We start from the raw sequence: 12,365 nt of genomic DNA, 5'->3' as shown, positions 1-12,365 counted from the left end.
TTTTTCAAAGCAAATGTTTGAATTTATTTAATATCTATGAATTCAGACACAGTCAGATATTATTAATCCTACAACAAAATGCACATATCAGAAAATATAAACAGGTGTACCATATTTTGTTTAAATCTAGTACAGAACAAGAATGAGAAGAATGTGTATGCGTGTGATGTGACGTGTGTGATGTGTGCATTTATGTTCGTCTCTGCCTGTGCCTGAGCATCTGTTTATATTCTTCCTTGATAATGGTCGGTGCTCTCCACAGGTTCCTTCAGAGGCTTAGGTTTCTCCAGGCTGAACATGAGTGTAGGCTCCCTGCTCATTGGCACCTGGTTCATAGATGGAGCACTTGGCGGGGCACTTGATGTACTCATGAACAGATGCCCTATCTCCTGGTGAGGAGGTGGAGTGAGGCAGAACTCCTCTTTCTCCTGCTGCTGCAGGTGTCTGAGGATAGCTTTGGACAGGAAGTGAGGGTCGTCCTCATGCTCATCTAGAAGAAGAAGAAGAAGAAGAAGAAGGCATGATCTATGGTTTGTTTGAGCACCCTGTATCTAACCATTACTACTGTGTTTAGCTCACTCCTTTTCAAGAGTTCATGTTAAGATAGTGATGTGATACTTTTTTTTTAAAACCACATTGTGATTGAGTTTCTCACTGCTGGTGCAAAGATAAAAAGTTCACATGAGGCCATAGATAACTGGACCAAAGCCAGAAAAGTTCCCAGCACTGATACTCTGACCTTCATACTTCATTTCAGTCACACACTGTGCAGCACAAGGCGGCTGTGTATCAACAAAACCTTTTTTTAAAACACACAAATTGCAAAAGAATCCATAAATACACAAATCCTGATTGTCAATCCTTGTGGGGAAGCGGATAAGCTAAAAGCTGAAATCCTCCTAAAAGCAGTCTGTCTCCTGTCGCGAGGTGTGTATAAAGTTTACACACACACACACACACACACACACACACTTGGCTTGTCCTCCTACCATTGAGCAGGATGAGTTTGTAGCGGTTGCGACACTCCAGCGAGTGCTCCAGTATGTCTTGCAGGGTCCTGTAGAAGAGCAGGACCTGCTGTCTGCGTTCAGGCTCCCCGAAACCAGCGCTGCTCTCCTGGGACATGCTGTACAGCGTCAGCAGAGGCGTTGCATACTCCATAGCACACTCACGGACCTGTTTACACACACAGACATCCACACACACATTTACAAAGCAGACTCTCAGACATTACATGGAAAATAATCCTTTAAAAGCTTGTGGAGCTCTGGCAGCAGAAATGTATGATTACCATGTTTTACATGTAGGTGGAGCTGTTACTGTGATTTACTAAAGTAGTTCTCCACTGATCAGTTCTCAGGTTTAACCAGCAGGTGGGACTGATGCTGTGCTTTTGAGGGAAACAGCATGCTGGAAGGGTACTGTACTCTGAGTTAGTTTTTTGGCAGGTGGGAGGATCTCAAAGTATCAGACGTGGAGGAAGTATTCAGATCTTTTACTTCAATAAAAGTGGTACCACAGTGTAGAAATACTGTTACAATTAAAAGTCCTGCATTAAATATTTTACTTTGGTAAAAGTACAAAAGTATGAGCTGAAGTAAAAAGTAGTATAAAATGGAAATACTCAGTTAAAGTAGGCTGCAGGTACCTCAAAATTATACTCAAGTATAGTACTTGAGTAAATGTGCTTAATCACTTTCCACCACTGCAAAATATACCTGTCTCTGTGCTTTTTATATTCTCAAAATATATAACAACAGAGGACAACAGTCTTTTATGGAGTCATTTTTAGAGTGAAAATAAATTCTAGTCAGTACATCTATGAATAAAGTTATCAGTCTTTACAGTAAAGCCATTAGGGTTGATTCCAGTACAGGTTTTATTTCCCGCATTAAGTGTTGAGTGTTACTTAAATAAAAGCAATAAATATCGTCAGCAATCCTATGCAACTTTTGCTAAACAGGAGCCACTGTAGCCACGAGTGACACTTACGTAATAACAGTAATTTTACTGTAACAGTGACACAAGCAGAGAAGAATTTTCAAGCTGGCAACATGACTCAATAACATCTGCTCATACAGTAATATCCACGTTTTTTAGCATTAGTCACCATGAGCTAGGGAGGCTGAGAACAGCTGTGCTTGCAATAGTTTTTTAAGCCATTATCTCAAGATCACAAGTTAATTATTCACTCATCTCCAGTAAATTGTTATTTATGTTATCTCGAATTAACAAGATAATGTTCGGTTACAACCTTGGTTCTCTGAGTGAGGAGCTTATCTCCCCACCCAGTAGTTAGAATTATCCTCATCTGGGGTAATCGACGTGGAAAAATAATAATCTTTAAGACACATCACTTTACATGGCCCACATACACTAGGCTATAGCACCCCCACCTTGCACATGCACCCACTGATTAACATTGATTGGAGCAGGTACCAAGTGGCCTTGAGCCTGGGGAGATCATCTCCTCACTCAGAGAACCAAGGTTACAATGTAACCGAACTTTCTCTATAGTATCGAGATTATCTCCCCACCCAGTAGTTCTATCCTAACTATGGGAGCCCTTAAAGACACACTGCGAGGGACCCCAGGAGACAGAGAAAAAACGTCAATAAACTGTATACAAATGTACAGCATTTTGCACATTAAATGGTCAGTGACACCGCCAGATGATGTGTGCCACTGTACCAATGCCCAGGCACCAGACACAACCATAAGCATGACCAACCCTGCCAGACGCAGAGGTTGGGTGCAGGAAGACAATAATATTGACATTACCCTAGCTGTGTAAGGCGCCCCCCCAGCTCAGGGGCATGGAATTACATGGCCTACTGTATGATGGCACCCAGCACGCGCTCCCCAAAGGAGGTGCCAGCAGCCACATTCAGGCAACAGCTCTTATCCACTGACAGAGCGTGCTGTTCCCCCACTCTTTTGGCGGAGTAAAACCACTTTAGGAGACAGCCACTTAATGCTGACTGACTCCAGAGGCTCAAAAGGCTCCTGTTGCAGGGCAACCAACATCTGACGCAGGTCCCAAGGTGGAATGGCCAGCCTTCTGGTGCGCAGTGCAAGCCTCTGCGCACCCTTCAGGAACTGAGAGATGAGGCCGCAGTCACCATCTCCCGAGCACTCTGCATGGTCTGAATCACTGACTGCACAAGTCTCAAGCCTGAGCCTGTGTGGAAAGGGATGGAGCAGGGTGGCCTCCCGACCAGGAGAGGCTCCGCTTCCAAGAACCATGTCATGTGGGGCAATGGGCATTGTCCCTGGTTGCGAATAGGTCGGCCACTGCTCTGCCAAAGCGGTTCACCAATCCGGCATGTGCAAGACCCTGAGGGACACGAACCGTGTCCATGCCCAGGTCCGCAGCCTGTGTTTCTATTCTGCAGAGGTTTGGGGAACCCAGGCCCCCTTGTCTGTTGACATATGCTGCTGCCACTGTGCTGTCGGTTCTTACGTGCATAAACAGACAGCTGCAATACATGGATGTGGCACTCCCCTCAACTGTTTCACTCCTTATTGTCAAAAAGAAGAAATAGCATTTAGCTATCCTCGAGAGGGACCTGTGAAGGCCAGCTCTCCAACCTAAACGAAGGTAAGTGGACAAAACGCTAAACTCCTCTTTCTTTTCTTTCTGCTCTCACACCTACTCTGACAGGTGGAAATCAATGAATCAATGGGTGCATGCACAAAGTCGGGCTTTTATAGCCTGGCGCATGCCGGCAACATAAAATTACTTCAAATTGCAATGTCTTTCTGTTAAAGACAGTATTTAGATCAGTCCTTGTCAGACAGTTATGAATCATCCCCGACAGTCATGACAGTGATCTTGAAAGCTAAAATCAGGCGTTATCGTTAACAACATAATAGCAAAAAACTAACAAAAGAATTAACTCTTGATCTTGAGATAACAGCTTAAAAAATAATTGCATGCAAAGGCTGTTCTTGTTTTCCGTAAAAAGCGACTGGTCGTACCAAACCCAGTAAAGTTGTATCATCAAAAATCCCTGAGTGCACTGAATTGGGCCAGAGTGTTTTAATATGAATTCAACTTTTCATTTGTAAGAGAAATTATACTTTCAAAAATTACAAAGTTACAGTTACAGTTTTGCTTTAAAGTAGAAGTAGGCAAAATGATATGGAATGGCCCCGTCGGTATCATCAATACATTTCCGTAAATATTACTGAAATATTATCACTGATGCATTAAGATGTAGACAATCATTTTAATGCTCTAATACATTTGAAATGATTAATTGATGAAAAGGAAATTAATCGGCAGCTATGTTGACAATGACAAATGAAATGAATGTCTTTGGGTTTATAACTGATGGTTGGACTGGAGTAAATGTCAAAAGTCAGACATTCATCATCACCTTATTCTGTGTAATAACGGCAACTTTAAAACACAGCCATAACATCAACATCACTTTGATATACTCTGTGGCTATTTCTGTTCTCACGTGAAACTCAGACTGCTTTCATGCATCCCAAACTTCCTTTCCCTCGACTAAACTACAGAGTTGATTTTGAGTACAATCACTGTTAGATTTGCTACATCAAACATATCGGATATGGAGCACATTGACGTGCTATCATGAAATATTGAAGAAAATATACAGAAACAGCCCCTTGAGTCTGTCACTTTACTGTGACTCTCTCTCTCTGCCGCATTTTAGCTGTGCGGTCTTTACAAATCTGATCAAAGGAGAAAATGTCAGCACGCTAAAGTCTTTTAACTCACACTGGCAATAAGAAGACAGACACTGAGTTGAATTACAGCACAAGTAGCTAAGTGGCATTCAGACTGCAGGTTCTCTGATCACCTTATTTCATGTTGACTGAATCTTTCTGCTCTGCACCTGACTGAGGTTTCTGAATATAATCTGCTCCAGATGACTGACTGATTGCTTGAAATGTGAACTTCATCACTTTGCAATTCAATCTATGAACTATAACTTAAAATAATAAAGGTGTGAGATAGGCTGGAGACTTGTCTGTGATGTTTCCTTGCCTTTTCCCGGATGCATGCCTGCATATTTTCAGCCACCTTTGACTCGAAAAAGTACAGAGAATGGATGGATGAATGGCACACAGCTATTATTTTGTGTGTGAAAGCACTTCAGTGTTTGTGTTCTCACTATTAAAATTCTGGAATGATCTAAATCTACCTGCATTATAATCTGTAACTACTGTTTTACAGCTCCGCCTACCTTTCCATGCTCGTCCACTACTCTGTAGACGCTGTGCTTGAAGACTCGCCTCCGGACTCCCGCCCTGTCTATCTCAGTGTCGGGGAGGTTGTCATAGAAAGTGATATTGTCGTCCTCTTCCTCCAGCTTGTGAGAAATGTTGGCGTTGAGAGGTATGAGGATGAGGAGTTTCCTGGAGCCACGACCCCAGGAGGATCTGCTGGCCTGATGGGTGGCATGAAACCTTGCAATGGACTCCTCAAAACCTTAATGGACACACACACACACACACACACACACACATTAGAGAGGACAGACATCTTTACAGCCTATATCTCCAACGCTCAGCAACTCACAACAAAACAATCTAGACTGATAAATAGCACTACAGGTGCAAGGAAAATGTGTGTTTAATTTTAGGATGAACTGTATGTCAATGAAATAGACATACAGCATATCTAATTCGATTGATTACATTGCTCAAGTGAAGCCCAAAAAACTTGTATTCAAATAATCATGCATAATCTGAAATATAAGGAGGTGTGTGCTTTGATGTTACTGACGTGGCAGCACCAGTCGCAGGTAGCCCAAGTAGAAGGACCAGGCCAGGCCGTGGGCCACGTTCATCTTCCTCCCCTCACAGATGTCTGACACCTCCACCTCCGACGGACCCTGCACACCGACCACAGAAACAGCCAGAGGGATGTCACAACACCTCACCTTTGTTCAGGAGACACCTATTGGAATGTGTGTGGCAAAAGAAAAGGGCATCCCTGCACCCAAGCCACCCTCTCCTCTGTGGGAGGAACATATTTTTTAGATGGGGACAGAGACAGCTACACCCAAGCTTGAGCTGAATTTGAATCTATAATGCTGCCAGTTTCTATAAGGAGTCAGAGGGAAGAGAGAGCTTTGTTCAGAATTATACAGCAATTATTTGAGGAGAGTGTGAGTGCTATGGTCATTCTTGCTGATGTAGACATATTTTTAGGCCTATTTTTACTCCAGAAATGCCATATCAATTACAATCAACTGATGCTTCAGGAAGTGTTCCTACATAGGGGCTGCTCTGTCTGAAGTGTAGTCCTCTTATGCTAAAACTGAGCTATTTTTCCCACTTCTACCACGGCGCTCTGAGCTGTGACAATTTAATAAGCTCTCAGATGATGACCTTTCTGATACAATCAATTATCTAAATTAACTGGGACTGTGAACAAAAAGAGAGAAAGATTCCCTCTGCACTGTCTTTCCAGTTGTCCAGGACAGAATGTATATTGGAGTCTATCCCAAATGACACTGGGCGAGAGGTGGGGTACACCCTGGACAGACAGGGCTGACACATAGAGACAGGAAACCATTCACACTCACATGTGGGAGGACGCCGGAGTACCCGGAGAAAACCCACGCTGACACGGGGAGAACATGCAAAACGCCACACATAAGGGCTCGCCCACCCCAGCATTCGAACCTCAACTCTCAACTTATTGTCTCTTTTTATTTTCTCTTTTCTATTTCCAAGATCAAAGTTGACTGTTATCCAGTTTTTTTAATTGCAAATTGAGATATCTAATATTAAATGACAGGTTCTATAAACTTGGTTTTTTATCTTGCCACTGCTAGCAACAAGCTATTGAGCTTATCGTGTCGTCAGGTGGTTATTGTTAGCTAGCCTCTTGTTAGCTAAAGTGTATGCTTTGTTGCTAGCACAAGTTGCACGTGTCTTAAAGATGCTAGCCGGGGGTGCAGCATTTCGAAACCCAAAAAAACGCATTGCTTTGCATCTATACTGTATACTATGTAATGTTGACACTGTTGCTTTCACACAAGTGCTTCCAGTGAGTATTGTGTTGTTTGGGTGTCCAGACCCACTGCATACCCAGGGTCTGATGATAGGTATTCATTTAACATGAATACTGGGCTTCCATAGAAAGTTCAGCAAATGCTGTGTGTTGATAAATGACTCGATAGTGAAGCTCAGAATGTGAACGACATCTGAGATGAAGTGCTGTGCAAACACAAGTCTCTCATTTCTGATTGTGTGTGACAGTATTGATCGTTCACCTTCTAAAATACCTCTTGATTTATTTATTTTTTTTGTTCAAAGCCACATCAGAGCCACATTTTTCTGGGTAGGTGACAGGCAGTGAAGCAGAAACTGATACTGACACCTCTAAATTAGTTATATAGAGTATTTTTTTTTAAACATAGTCCTGGAATTGGTCTCTAGTAGTTGTGAAAGTGTGAAAGTTTGAGATGCCCTTGATGTCTATTACTTGCTGGGTTTTACAGTGTAGTCCTGTACATACCAGGGATGATGGCACGTACATTACGAGACGTCCACAGGCTAATTTAAAGAGCTGTACCAGTGTTTCTGCGTTAGAGCTTTCACTGTTTTCTGTAAAAGTCAAAGGTTTACATTAATTTCTATATGAATGGAAACTAATGGCAGACAAGGACAGAAAACCACTCAAGCTTGCTAATTTTTTGGGGGGTATGGTCCTTTAAGAAAAAGCACATCTGCTTTGTAATGTTCCAATGATACTTTTTTTTGCAAAAGAAAGACAGACACCCCAGAAAAACAAAGACAGTGGTGTTTGTGTGTCAGGTGTGGACCTCACCAGGACTCCCAGGCTTTTGAGCAGTGCGTAAAGAACTGAGGCCAGGAAGAGGAGTTTCCAGCATTGGCCTTTGTGTGGCAGAGGATTTCCGGCCAGGTAGAGCAGAAGGCCTGCCAGCCCTGCAGCCAGCAGGGTCTTTCCCCCCAAACCACAGGCTGGCAGCATGTGGCTCAGCAGCCCTCTGCCTCGGTACCTGGTAAAAATAGAGAAGACACTGTTGTCCCTGTTGCTGTCTGTGCTGTGTCACGGTTGCACTGGTAGATGCCCAGTTTAGCGTTTTAACATTAATGAACATTTAATTGATTTAGAGAGATTTTAATAATTTTGTAAACATACTGTCCAGGCGGGTAACAGTGTTTTGTTTCTTTTTACCTGTGGCTAGAAACAACGGCAATGAGAGCAGTGACAGTCGAAAAAGTCAGGAAAGCTGCTGGCTGTAAAACCAAAACACTGAGCTAAAAGACACTAAGTGCTCTGTAGAGCTGAGGGGAAACTGCAGTCAGGGGATAATTCTCTGTAGGTTCGTCACTTTGATTGACACCTTTTACATTAAAGTCATTTGATGCATTGTTAATATAAGAATATTCATTAGAGCAGCGTTAAGCAATGCTTAAGGAAAGCCACTACTTAAGTCAGACCAGACAACAAGGATTAATTTATTTATTTTTTGGTCTAGAGCTCTTTTTCTTTTCTTAATCTAAATACAGAACCACTCCAGACTCCTCCATCTTTGTTTTAGTTATTTACTTCAGCTGATTGTAACACACACAAATACACCCACAACTTCTCTCTCACCTTGTACTTGAATGGTAAAGCATCTCCTCTGCTAGCAGACAGATCCCGTGCAGCAGAGGGCCGAGTGTCAGGGTTAGTATTACCATGGCAACCCATCCAAATAACATTTCAGGAGACAGAAACACGATGCCTCCTGTTGTTATGGCAGCCAGCGCAGCAGCACACACCTTAGGCAAAGTCCCGCGAAGCTGAGGGATGAGCGCGTCCTGATCTTGGAGGCACTGCATCTGTCAGGGGACAGTCACCCAGTGTCAGGGAGTGCTTTTATAAAAGCACATGTATCTTTCTCAGTGCATAGGGTCAGTTCACTCAGAAAGCTGTTCAATGAAGTCTAAACTATGTGGTCGTTGAAGGAATGCTTTACCCGCAAAATGACCATTTGTCAATTACTCACCGCTTTTTATGTTGCATGCTCTGTACGCCTCCACACTGAACATAGAATCCAAAAAAGGAGCTAATATGGAAGCATGTGCTGAGACGGAAGTGTTTTAAATAGTAAGCTTTAATTGAAGACACACATGTTTAGGAGGTACTGAGCATATGGCTGTTTAAATGAGACTTGGACTGCACTGCTGGAGTAGTGTAAGACTTTGAAAATTGATGTGTTGATTTAATTTTGTTGTTACATTTGGTCCTCAGTTACTTAAATTCATTAAGTAGAATCCTTTTTGGATTCTCCGTTCACCATGGAGGCATGTTGTGCAAACAAAGGTAACACACAGTGAGTAATTGATAGACGAATGGTGGTTTTGCTGGTGAATATGTTTTTAAGTGTGAAATATGGCTGTGTGTAATGTATCGAATGTTTGACAATGGCAGTTTTCACCCACTAAAAGCAAAACATTATATAAAATTCATCTTTTAGTTTTAACAACCTCAAAAGCCCCCACCCCCCCCAACCCCCCCCCCCCCCCCACCCCCGCATTTATTTGGAATTGTACAGTTTCTCTTTTCTCATAATCTCCTACTAGACACGTATGATCTACCTTTGAAGTTCTTTCGAGTTGGAATGAGTATGCCTGTGCATTTGTATGTATGTGTACATTGTGTAACTGAGTGCTTCTATGATCAAGTTACTCTCTATCTACACCTAAGCTCACTACTTAGACAGATAGTATACCTGTTGGCATCAGTGCAGTTGTGCCCTGATATGGCTGTATAAAAATCACTGTACCAGGACAAATTTTTACTTTTGTGAAAACAAATAATTTAATATCTGTCACTTTTAGCTAACTATTTCAGCCATGTATTAATCACTTTCAGCTAACTATTTCAGCCATTTATCCATCATTTTTAGCTAACTTTTACAACCATTTATTCATCACTTTTAGATAAATATTTCAGCCAATTATCTATCACTTTTAGCTAATTATTTCAACCATTTATTCATCACTTTAAACTAATTATCTCAGCCATTTATCCGTCACATTTAGTTAACTGTTTCAACCATTTATGGTTGAGTCTGTGAGTCCTGGATTCTTTTTTCTGTGCTTATGTTTTTTAATAGGCTACAATTTAATCTGAAGCTGTTTTTACTACATGTGTGTTTTCTGTCCATCAGTACTAACATCAGACATTAGACTATCATTATAAGCTCCCACGCAACTGAATCTATTCAAAATGCATTCCAGTATAACCACAATGTAATGGTGCCGAGATGACGTAGCTGTAACAAATGTGCTGTACACTCTTTGGCAGTAAAATAGTGAAGACAGTTTAATATTCAACAGTGAGGTTTTCATAAAGTTACTTTTTGTTTACCACAAACACACAACCTGATCTCTGTCAGTGATGATGGGAAAAAGTCTAATCTAGCAGGTGAGTCTAACTCCATCAAAAGCATTTTAAAACTAAGTAAGAATGTAAGGAGGGACTCACCTCAATGCGTTTGCTGTGATCCAGACTAAAAAAATTTCCTTTGTCCTCTGTTCTCCTTCTGCCTCTCCTCTGCCTCTCTCCCCGCCCTTTTTAGTCATCATCCTACACTTTCACTTTCGATTCCAGTTTTCTACCCGTATTCCTGTGCCATCAAAACATCACGGTAAAAAAAAGGAGTGGGAGGGAGCAGAGATCAGGGGAAAGGCTTCATGAAAGAGGAAGTTCTCACTGTACATCTATTAATAATTTTGTAATGACAACAATTTTTTAACTCAAGTTTCAAGTCTTTCAAGTCTTGTTGGGTCATTTATATATGAAAGTAAAAGACTGTAATATGCAGATAGGAATAAATAAATAAAAAACAATATAAAGGTTGTGGGCAAACATTAGGCCTTCAGATCAGCTTCACTGCTCTTTGTCAAAGACTCCAGAGTCTCTGGAATCCTATTGGTGAGCTAAAACATAACTTGTTTATAATAATACACCATCATTTGTTGCTGGTCAGTCCAGTACCAGTCCAGGTGCAAAACTATTTGTGCTAGTGGAGCCGAATGAATCATGAAATAAACATACAAATCATAACCTGTTGCTGCTTTTGACTGTTAAAATAAAATCTATCACATTTTTATATTTAGAAATATATAGGCTATATGAATATATTACAGTTTTTCTCAATTGTTTACACACAAATACTGGTACTTGAGACACAATGCTCAATTGTTTACACACAAATACTGGTACTTGAGACACAATGACCACAACATGTAACTCATGCACCGACCCCCTGAACCAATTCTGCTAAACTACAAGCACAATTCCTGCTTTACACTCAAACTGCAGTTCTAAAACACATTTTTTTCAAAACACTACACACAATTCTCTGCATTTGGCACAATTTTCATGAAGAAAAGCTCTTGTTTTCACAAAGAACACACTGTCATTCAAAATTCTAAAGTTAATTGCCCTACAATGCACACTGACTCATCACATGGGCAAACACCTGTCACACAGTTTTACAATTAGCAATCAGAGCTTTAGCATAAAAGGGCAACAGGTGAGCTTTTCTGTTTTGGAGCAATGGATGCCAACATTAGAAACAGAGGCAGAGCCAGAGCCAGAGGAGTGAGAGTAAGAAGAGGAGGACGGGGAGGACAAGGACGAGGAAGGCCAAGGACCGTAATCTCTGATGAGATCCGAGTCACTTTTTCTGCCTGGAGATGGAAAGTGTATGACCGAAATCCACAAACGCGTATACCCCTTCTCCAAGCTATGGAAGACACATGTGGAGATATAGCAGTTGATGCTTTTCATGGCTGGATTCGCCATGCTAGGCGATATTTCCCCCGCTGCTTGGCCAGGGAAAACATTGCTTGTGATGTGGATGAGGTGCTGTGGCCAGACCGAAACAGAAGAGAGGATGCAGCATAGTTTTGTTTTTGTTTTTTACTGTAACTGTATACAGTAAATTCTTCTGTTGTTTTGTATGTAGACCACTGTATGTGCAACTTCGTGTTGGTTGGGATGTACACTGTGTACATTGTTTTTGTGGGAAAAATAAAATATATTTGTTACCGTGTATTTGTATGTTCTGAGTATAAAAACAATATTCTAAAATGTTTTACAACACACTTATGTATGTACTGTCTGTAGTAAGTGTAACACTGAACAAAAAAAAGGCCTTAGTCATTATGATGAATGGAGAAGAAGTGTTTTCCATTCATCATAGTGTTTTACATTGAGCACATCAGTGTTCAACTGGTTCTTATAAATGTCTATTCATATGATGGTTTGTGTGTGTCATTTGAAAACAAAATACCATTTTGAGAAGAAATAACATTGTTTTGAATGTAAAGTTTCATTTTGCAGGAGAATTGAG

At 41.3% G+C, this 12,365-nt stretch overlaps 1 protein-coding gene across 1 annotated transcript; it reads right to left on the bottom strand.

Moving 5' to 3' along the window:
• Positions 1-10,593, bottom strand: sting1 (stimulator of interferon response cGAMP interactor 1). Its single transcript, XM_050043161.1, has 7 exons — positions 10,490-10,593; positions 8,612-8,838; positions 7,817-8,009; positions 5,762-5,870; positions 5,220-5,464; positions 990-1,176; positions 1-490 (listed from the first exon to the last, which is right to left on the bottom strand). Exons 2-7 carry the CDS (start codon positions 8,836-8,838, stop codon positions 225-227), a joined length of 1,227 nt encoding a protein of 408 aa, XP_049899118.1. The 5' UTR covers positions 10,490-10,593; the 3' UTR covers positions 1-224.
• Between the last annotated feature and the right edge of the window lie 1,772 nt (positions 10,594-12,365).

The sequence above is a fragment of the Epinephelus moara genome, chromosome 4, assembly GCF_006386435.1.
Source record: "Epinephelus moara isolate mb chromosome 4, YSFRI_EMoa_1.0, whole genome shotgun sequence".
NCBI lineage: Eukaryota > Metazoa > Chordata > Actinopteri > Perciformes > Serranidae > Epinephelus > Epinephelus moara.
This window is presented reverse-complemented; position numbering and strand designations above follow the sequence as displayed.